Consider the following 10,154-nt stretch of genomic DNA (forward strand, 5'->3'; position numbering starts at 1 on the left):
CTATTTTACTGTAAATAGAGGCGCAACTGAGACTGGGTTTGACTCGATTCAAATAAACGGAGGAGCTGAGACAGTCCAGCTTAAGAAACCTCTGCCATATCGTGTCTGGCCCTCGTCCTTGTAGAGCAATTGGGGAGAAAAAAGGGGTTTGACAGAAATCACAGCAGGATAAAACATTTTGATGAGCTTTCACAGAAGCCAGTGCCCTGCTATTTCTGCCTACGAATGCGTTTTTGCATCTGTATTTCCTGCAGCCAAGTCCAAGCAGAATTGGATGGTATCTCATAAGCTGGTGGCAAAGGAGCTGGTGAGGTGGGGAAAGGGGAGGATAACCATTACACAAGATTGTTCTTTAAATCTGTTTTACTCTCGTAGTGTGAAGGAACAGGGAAAGTGGGGTGCAGTGGGGAACCAGTGGAAACCAGTGGGCAACTAAGCTGGAGGATGCTTTTTTATTTTTTCTTGTTTTCTTTTCCTCGTTCCTACAGAAACTGTATGAAGCATGATTTTAATTTGTGGGAGACAATAAGAGAGCGAGCAGTGAAAATATTCTAAGACCTTTTACACGTTTCTTTCACAGTCTGACTGCCCCTACTCAGAAAAAGTCCCAAGTATTAAAATACCAATGGACATCATGGAGCAGGAACCTTTCCTAAGTGATAGCAAACCTGCCGACAGTGAGTAGAACTAACCTCTTGCATGCCTGACTTGCAGTACAAAAATATATATATATATTTAGAGTGATTTTTTTTTTAATTAAAAAAAACCCTTTCCTATTACTTGAGAAGTACTTTTTCTTGTTCTTTTTTTTCTCTTTTTTCAATTTCCAGGCCTCTGATTTATGACAGATTTTGGTTTTGTGAGCTTTTTTCTTTGCTCTTTACAAAATTGATGTTGTTCCTTCTGGTGCCTCCAGCTTAAGCGCTTTTATCCAGCTACTAACAGGTCTCTTGGCCACTCACTCTCTCCTCTCTTTTCTGACCTTTCCCATTTTGTGTTAACTCTGCTGATGGTTTGATTTATTTTTTTTCCCCCCTCTGAGCCTAGTGTTCTGGATTTGCAGCATGTCTAAACTGCATCGCTGTCCTGTTACTGTTTGTTTCCTTAGGTGCCAAGCAGTTGCAAAAATCAGCACTTAAAAGAGTAATTAAGCGTGTCATTGATCCGCATTGCGCATTAAACTGACAAGGCAGTGATCAGTTGACCATTAACGTATTTCCCTTCTTAGGTGATTTGCTTTTGTGCTATTCTGTTTCTTTTTAATTTCTTACGTTAATATCTGTAATTGATTATGATGATCTTCATTTTCAGTCATTTTCACTTTTCATATTATAGTCTTTTAAGTGCGGAATCGGGAATAACAACTGACCTTAGCTTTTCTGCCTTTACGCTGACTTTTTAAAATACTATGAGCAGTGAGTGCTACCTGGAGATAAATACGCTATTTTGTTGTGAGACGGGAGGGGAGAAATATGAATTATAGTAATAAATGAGTACTGCTGAAAGGCTGGTGATTTCTAAGAGTAGGACCTAAACCCACAGATCTCGAGATCCTTAAACTCTCCTTTGCGTTTAAGAGCTGGTACCCAAGTCCCCTGCCTTTTGGTGGCGTTTAGGTACCTTAGGCAATCCTAAGCACTGCTTTCTGGTTTTTAGGTACAGGAACACTTAAAGATTGGCATTATAAAACAAAGCCAAAGAGAAAGAGACGTTTCCCTGACTATTTAGATATTCTCAGTGTTTTGCTGATAAGGAAAAGAAAAGGAGCAAAATCAGGCTCAGACAACCGAACAGGTCCTCCTCATTTTTCTGTAAAAATGCCCTGACGTGCTAAAAACGAATTGCATCCCAAATGTTGTCACACGGGATTTTATGATCAGGTGCGTTGTTTTCAGCATCTTTAAGGCTGAAACAGTTAAGGAAAAGTTAATTCTGCCGCAAACCTGTTTGTTGGAATGCCCTTGGAGACAACACAGGCTAAATCACCCATGAGCCAAGGAGTAGTTGGTTTGCGTATTTGTACGTTTTTATAATCCAGTAGTTGATTTGCTAGTTTTTAATCAGAAACAACGCAAAAAAAAAAAAAGGGGGAAAAAGAAGAAAATCAGGCCCTTGGATTAGAAAAAGTAGCTGGAATCCAGCAACGCTGTGGTATTGTCCTTAAATATTAACTGTCCTCTGCGATTCAAAGTATATTACTAATAATACTACTAACATTAGCTTTCCTTCAGCAATAGCAAGAATAGGTTTATTATTAACAGAGAGTATTCTTCCCCACGCTGGGTCAGGAAAGGAAAGCCGTTACAGGCAACAAACCACCTATTTTCTCGCAAGGCATTTGGGTGCGATAGTGAGGAGCGCAGGGTAGCTAAAGAGGTGTAGATAAAAGGTAAGTGTCGAGACCTACAGGTGGTGAAAGTCTTGGGAAATTAGTCTTTTGGTCGTGTTGGCAGTTCCAGGGTTTTTATCTCAGAGGAGTGAGAGAGAAATTGAGTATTTTTATTTACAAGCTGTGAAATTCACCTGGCAGGCAGGCAGCAGTAAAAAAGGGTTGCCAAATAGATGAGAGTGTACCTGAGAAACTGAGGCTGGGCTTGAGAAGCCGTCCATGCTGCAGGCAATGACAAACAAGATTTTCTTCCCTCCCCGACAGGAGAAAAATCACCAACATTCCTTGAACGCCATACGTCGTGCTGATACAATTCCTTTCCTTCAGTCACACACCATGCCAAGGTAAGCACCCAAAAAATGCACTTTATAATGATTCCTCAAAAGCTTCTCAGTACGCCAAAAGTCAACGAGGCAAAGTTTCTGCCCCCCTATAGGAAACTCTTAAAAAGCACTTTGACAATATTCCCTGCGTAGGGTTGTAGCATCCCACGTTGATAACCAACACGGCCTTAACGGTGCGTGGGATGGGGAGCCTGAGGACTCTGCTGTTCTTGGTTAGACCCCAGCTGCAGTACCGATGGCTGGTTCGGGGTCTCAACCAGAAAACAATGCAGAGTAACTGGGAGGAGTATAGCAAACACATCTACAGGGGGAAAATTAAATTAATTGGGATTGTTTAGCCTTTAAAAAAAAAAGAGAGAGACAGCGAGAGAAAATTGCAGTTATGCTTTCCTTCAGTCATGTAACGGGATGTTGCAAAGAGGAAGTAATCCGTTTTCCCATGTCTGTGGTGGAAAATAGAGTAAATACTAACCTTAAATTGCTGCAAGGAAGAGTTAAGGAGCAATTTCTCAGAGCTGCTCAGCCCCTCGAGGCCACCTCGGACCTCCCAGCGCCAGGAGTCGGATCTCAACCAAGGCAGCAGTAGTCCTCTGAAATGTCAAAGAAGGACCTACACTTCCAGGTCTTAGAGAGTGTGTGAAATTAATCTGAATGGCTATAACCGGATTATTTCTAAGGCAGTTTATGAGTGTTGCCACAGCTTGGTGCGAAGCACAGGTGCTGGATACTTGGAGCTCCTCAGTCAATGAAGTCGGTAGGTTTACCTCCTGACATGAGCAGTGTTTAGACCAACTCATTAAAATAATCTTACGTGATGTACGGGCCTTATCTAAAGAGCAGCTGTATGCTACCACTGCCTGTCAAGGTTATTTACCTGGTATCTATGTGCTGCCAGTTTCAGAAAGCTGTATAGTGTGAGCTAATGCGAGGGAACCGATACTGGGAGTCGAGCGTTTGTTCCATTTCTAGATGTGACACTGTCTGTTGGGTGTCCCGCCAAGCCCTAGGATCTGCAGTTTTCCCAGTTTATGCCAGTCGCCCCTCTGATTCGTTTGCAAAATGCTGGTTTTTCTCTTGCAAGTTGTGGATTATTCTTTTTTTTCAGGATTCGGTCACTGGGAAGCTGTGCTAGCAGAAGTCCTGAGCACGGCAGACCACGTTAGGAATTGGCCGAGAGGCCTGGAGGGGGTCCCCACGCTTACCTTGTCTTTCTCTTTCTTCGCAGCCCTCCACGAACTCCAGTAAAAGTTGTGCCTCAAATTAGAATAGAGCTTGAGCCTGAAGACAATGGTTATTTCTGGAGGAGCAAGGGAACAGAAACTACTTTGTAATTTGTCTGTCTGTTAAATCTTTTATGGAATTTATTTTGTCACTAGCCAAATATTAAAATGCTCTCTGCTCCCCACCTGCATAGGTAAATGAGACATCCCGCGCTGCCCCTCCACCCCTGCCCCTGCAGATCTCCTCCGATCCCTCCTCACCCCGTTTTCCCACGCCGACCAAGACTCGTTTTGCCTTCTCTGTCGCTTTGTCGTGCTCGCGCCTCTCTCATTCGCAAGCGGAGGGCAGAAGTATTAAGGATATCATACCATACCTGCGGGAGATGTCAGGGGAACTGGCATTACTTTAGTTGTGAATCCGTGTTTGTTTGTTTGTCTGTTTGTCGCCTGGCAGAACAAAACTGGCCTCTGGGCTAATTGGGTGTCTTGCTTATGCTGCTCGAAGATGCTGGAAAGTGCTGCTAATACTAACTTGCTCTTAAAGCCTGTACTCGTAGTTAACACAGGAAGGAAAAGGAAAAGGTACTTCACTCCCAGCGCAGACAAACCATTGCCATCGTTGTAGCATGTGTTTTGAAATGTCCCTTTCCTATGCAATTTTTTTTAAAGAAACACTTTAATGGACTTAATCCGTCAGGTACATCGAAGAGTGTTATTTTCCTAGATTATTTTGTTTAAATTATGGGGGCCTAACCTATGACTTTTTTTTGTCAATTTTTTTAACCTTTTTTTAATTACTGTAAAGAAAAATGAATTTTTCCTGCAGCAGGAAACGTATAGTTATGAGTAGTTCTACCTCTTATTTCTAGATGCCAGGCTTTCTGTAAAAAATGTATTGTACCATATATAATGTGATTTTTACAAAAAAAAAAAAAAAAAAAAAAAAAGACAACCACAAAACACAAAACCACAACACCACACCACAATCTCCAGGACATGGCGTAGGGCTGGATCGGTTTGATTAACACCTTCTACTCTGAAGCATCTGTTTTACTTAGGGTTATGTTATTTAATTATTTTTTTTTAATAAGTAATCTAACTTCACTATGAAGGAGACGGGATGTAACTTAAATCTCTTGTGATCTAGGAAGAGTCTTAAATGTAACGTTGGTAAGCGAAATGCTGACCAGCTACCGCCATCAGTGGACAGATGCTGATTGTATTCATGTTGTTGATTTGCTACGTGGTATTGTTCGAATTATTTCTTTTGAAACATCGGCGTGTGCGTATGTGTATACATGAGAAGACCCCGGGTGCGCTTCAGGCGCGATGACGGCGCGAAGGAGGAGAAAGGCAGCTGAAGACGGCCTGCTGGGATGCTCATCCCGACGCTCGTATTCGCCAGGCTCACAAACTTCTGCATCCTCTAGCATCCCGCATCTGTTTACCATCGTCTGCAGAATTCACCCTAAATCTTGACTGCTCGGTCCTAGACCCCTCCATCCGTACGCGGCGATGCGTCAATACCAAGCAGGGTAGGCAGGGACACGCCCGTGCTTTTGGTTTTAAACCAAGCGAGCAAATACCACCTCGGGAGAGATGATTTTTCTCTCTGTAGCACGTACACGTATGTACTTGTGTGTCCGTAGAAACGTGCATTTGGGAAATTGGGCTTCACCGAGACATTTCTTTGATGACTCGTGAGGACTACATGTAACACACTAAAAGCTTCATAAAAAAAAAAAAAAAAAAAAAAAAAGGCAAGAAAGAAAAAAAGCCCAGCTATAAGGGCTAATTCCCCAATGGAGAAAATCCCACTGCAGAGGACAGGCGTGTTGCTGCCGCTTTTGTCCTTGCGAAACCAAAGTCCGTGTTGGTTAAGTAAACAGAATTTCACGATGGTGCTGAGACCTTACATGCCAAATTTTAGCATCTACTCACTCGTAGTAGCCAGATCGGCAACGGGAGGTGCAGAACAGGGCTATTCTTTTCTTTCCCAGATGTGCTGTAGAAGCAGCTGGCCACCTTACTTTCCCGACAGCGCTTTTTGGTTAAAGGGTGAGTTGACGGGGACCGTGGTAGTTTGAGCTCGACCTGCTGCAAGCCGTCACTGCTGCGGAAAGACGATGGAGCTGCCCGCACAGCACACGCGCGCACCTCCGTACATTCCCCGGCTCGTTCTCGAGGGGTCTCGCTTTTGGCTTCCACGAAACGTGTGTCCGCTCTCAGATGGGCATCCCCGGCACCCAGCCCAAACCCCCTTCCCAAAGCCTCGGGAGACGTCGGGAACGGCCAGAAAAGGAGCGGTTCCGTGATGCTAGCTGGAGGACAGATAACCTGGGAAGTGCGATGCCGGCTTCAGCCGACGTTTTTCCATCCCTTAGCGAACGCGAGTCCCCGGTTCCCAGAGGGCGGACAGACTCGGGCGTCACCGACAGAGCGCGCGGGAGCTGCTTGTGTTTTGCCCAGACCTTTGGTTTGTAGGAATCCCAGTTAACGGAGGGAGGAAAGATCAAACCAGATGAATGGAAGTGGCTTTCTTGCTCCCGGTAGGCTCGGCGGGCAGCGTGCTGCACCCGCGCAGCTTCCCATCTGCGGGCACCTGGCGATGCCTCTCCACAAAAATGAGGTCTTCCACTTCGGAACCGCGTTAAATGTACTTGAAACGTACTGACTGCTGATCTAGATCTTGCTCTTTTCTTTTTTCTGTTTTTTTTTTTTTTATTTTAACCCGAGGGAGCTGTCGTGCAGAGGGCGGCGTTGCTGAAGGGACGGGACAAAGGTTTCTGTAGCTTTCCGTGAAAAACACGCGACTCCGGTGACAGGAGCTGGAAATGTTCCCTTTCCTGGTGCCTGGCACTAGCACTTCATGGGTGGTTGTGTCTCTTTTGTTGGTTTTTCCTTTAAAAAACAAAAGAAAACCCAACGCAGAGAGAGCAACCGAGAGCTCTCCTGGCACCAGGCGTCGGCGGGCAGCCCAAGGGAAGTGTCACTGCGCTTCATAGACCTCTGAAAATAACTAAAACTTCTTTTCAGTCGGAACTGGGTATTCTGTGGGAAAAGCCTGGGTGAGCACTTCTGGGCGTAGGCGTGGAGACTGACCCAAAGCCCTCTGCGATCCGAGGCGGCCGTCAAGGAATGAAATTCCCAGAGCAAAACAAAACCAGGTCCCAGCTCGTGGTGGGACCCCGTGGCAGCCACCCAGCTGCAGCCAGCGTCGTCCCAGCCCCGGGAGTGTGGTGGCCGTCTGCCTCTGTAGCCCACGCTTATTTGTCATCGTGGCCGATATGTCTTTGTATTTTTATTTTATTTTTTTTTTAATCAACACGCACTTTCAGATACTTTTATTATTGTTTTTAATTCTCGTAAGTCTGTATTTGCTTTGGAGGAAAGAATAAAAACTTAGTATAAAATGAAGTGGATCAAGATGGTGGAACAAAAAGGAAAAAAAGCAGAAAACATTTCAATATATTAAAATGATTTTTTTTTCCAGTAATATAAAACACGAAATTCCTTATAACATTATAGTATTTTACAGTTTTATGAAGCTTTCTATTGTGACTTTTATGGAATCAAAAGATGAAGATGATGAGATATTTTAGCATTTATATTTTTCAAAATTAAATGTATACTGAAAATAAAGTAACTTTATGCATTTATGGGAGAGTGTGTGTGTGTGTGTGTTCGTTTTTCCTCGTTGTATACTCAGTCTTGTTTGATTGAATCGAGATCCCTGTATCGCTGTTGTAATCGCCATTTCCAAGGGAAGATGCTCGGCGGCTCTCTAGAGGGAGAGGCGGCTTAGGAAAGGTCCCACAAATACATGTGAAAAATGCAGGGAAAGGCTCTTAACAAACCATAGAGGAGTTGAGGATGTGCGGCTGTAACACTGAGGTTTAATGATAGAAATACTCTCTCTTGAGATAATATATTGAAGCTTTCGGGGGAGCAAAATAGAACTTGTTCACAAATAAAGGTAGAGAGACCCCAGTCCCGCCTCCGTAAGTCAATGGGCACGAGGCAGTAACGGATGGCGGCAGCCAGGTACGAATCCCAGCCCCGCGGCAGCTTTTTTTTTGTGGGTCCTTTTTCAGCCCGTTCCTTGCTGGGCACCATATCGGCAGCACAGCACGAGCAGAAAGGTGCTGGGGGGGGGGGGGGGGGGTGTCCCCAAGATCCCAACCTTGGAGCGAGGGCCCTCTCGCTGACCCCCCCGAAGATTGTTTTGGGATGCGAAGAAGGAGCTTGATGCCGCAGGACCCCGAGTCGAACCTGGGATTAGACAAGATTGTGGAAAACGGGTCCGGTAACGGGGGTGTGCGCCCTCGCACCCCAAACCCAGGGATCGTGGTGGTACCCCACCGTGGTCCCGCGGGGCTCCCCAGCACCCCCAGTTTCACGTCCTCCAGGGGCAACGGGGAGGGATGCTCGCCGGCTGCCATAGGTGTACAAGGATAACTTGTGGTGACAGCTTGAGACGGCTAGCAAAACAAAGAGCAGGGCTGGAAAATGACGAAAACCATTAGAGGAACCCTCGGCTAATTTTTCGGGAGGCCGTGGTGGGAAAGGAGCGAGCCCCCGTCAGCTCCCGCATTTGGGGGGCTGTGCATGGGAGCAGGGCTACCCCCGGGGCCGTCTGAACCCCTTCATCCTTTCACATGGGTTTTTTTCTCGTTATCCACCGGGCAATTCCCTTGCGTGACACCGCGACGCTGAAGCTCGTGAGCTAACGCGCGCTCGGCCCCGCAACATCCCTGTGGCGTCGGGGTGGTCCTGCCACAGGTCTGCCCTTCGATAAGCACCAGCTTCTGCATTTTTGCATCAGAAGAAGCGTTTAGAAAATGGTCGATACCGCTCGCACGACGTGACCGGAGCCGTCACGGTGGCGTGCAGCCGCCACGGACGGCCTGGGGAGAGAGGATTTGCACAGCACCTTCCACCTCCCGGGAGCTGCGCGGGCACTTTGCCATCGGGCGTTGGGCAGGGTGTGAGAGCAAGCCGGAGGAGATGTTTGCCGAGGACCGGCGCGGCGAAGCCGTCCTGCGCGGCTCGGATACGCCAGCCTCTGGCTTCGAGCGCTCCATCGTGGTGCTGCTTCACCCCGTCGTTTGGTGGGCAGCGGGACCCTGGGTTTTGGGTGATGCCCCTTGTCTGGGGGACCGGCCGTGGGATCGGGGCCGGAGGGTGGCCAGGAGGAGCCATGCAGCATCAACCTGCCCAACTCTAGCACCTGCAGACAGGTAAGGGTGAGCCCAGGACGGCCTGGGCTTCTCCAAGAAACTTCTGCTTTCTGGGCTGAAACTTGTCATAACCAAACTTTGCTTCTTGCGGTCGCTGTTCCTTGGCCAGGAAAAACTGTCGGTGAGGACGTGGGGCTGGGGGAACAGCAAGCATCCACACCTCTCCGGCTCCACCAGCACCGCCAGCAGCCATCCCAATGATGGAGAAATGGAATGGGGCACCAACTCCTCCAGAAACCCCGTCCCTCCCTGCCACAGGAGGAGATGGGGTCGTTAAAACACCTACATGGGTATTTTGAGCTAACTTTTTAGTAAGGAATATGGGTTGTGTCTTCTTGATGCAGGGGTGGTGCTGGACCAAGCTGCAGATCCCCACACCCTTCTCCCCTTGGCTGCTGCTCTCCCGTACCTGACCTGGCAGGCTTGGTTTAGGCAGCACCAAGCCCTACACTCTTAAACTGGGACCAAAAGCCATGTATCATCCAGCATCTCTCCCATTTTGTCAGTGTGGAAAGTGTTTTGTGGTATTTTGGGACTCTGCTATGTTTTGGGCAGCTACTTCTGCCCTGGGGTACCAGGATTATCCCCTGGGGAAATAAATGACTTAACTCCTTGCAGCTGCAGAAAGCCCTGGGTGTGAGCTGGGTGGCATAAGCATCACCTGTGAGCTGGTCCCCTCCCTCATAAATTGCTGTTTTTTCTCCTGCAAGTTAATCAGAAACCTTTGCTGAGCCTGTCTCCTGGGGGGAGGTTTGGGGTGTCTAAGCCAGGAGGAAAATACTTGCTGCTTCTTTGAGGAAAGCACTGTATGCGGTATAGAAGAAGAATAAAATTAAAAGGAGGTATGAGCCTATTTATTTGCTGGTTTTCTGTGTAGCTGAAGTTGAAACTCAGGTCTGAATGCCTGGGGAAAGGAGTCACTGGGAAAGCAAACAGCCTTGCAGGTCTTGGAGGCAGATAA

The 10,154-nt window shown here is 47.0% G+C and overlaps 1 protein-coding gene across 13 annotated transcripts in view; it reads left to right on the forward strand.

Moving 5' to 3' along the window:
• SLC4A4 (solute carrier family 4 member 4) overlaps window positions 1-7,612 on the forward strand; it is a 237,912-nt gene extending 230,300 nt beyond the window's left edge. For 8 of the 13 annotated variants that reach the window (XM_030015345.2, XM_030015170.2, XM_030015257.2 and 5 more), the window contains 2 exons: window positions 2,654-2,733; window positions 3,959-7,612. In XM_030015345.2, the coding sequence (XP_029871205.1) occupies window positions 2,654-2,733; window positions 3,959-4,064 (186 nt within the window). In that variant the 3' untranslated portion in view covers window positions 4,065-7,612. Of the gene's footprint in view, window positions 1-580; window positions 678-2,653; window positions 2,734-3,838 lie in introns of all 13 variants that reach the window. The other 5 variants (XM_030014774.2, XM_030015510.2, XM_030015686.2 and 2 more) reach the window with 3 other exon arrangements.
• The last annotated feature ends 2,542 nt before the right edge of the window (window positions 7,613-10,154 follow it).

This window comes from Aquila chrysaetos, chromosome 1 (assembly GCF_900496995.4).
Source record: "Aquila chrysaetos chrysaetos chromosome 1, bAquChr1.4, whole genome shotgun sequence".
Taxonomy (NCBI): domain Eukaryota; kingdom Metazoa; phylum Chordata; class Aves; order Accipitriformes; family Accipitridae; genus Aquila; species Aquila chrysaetos.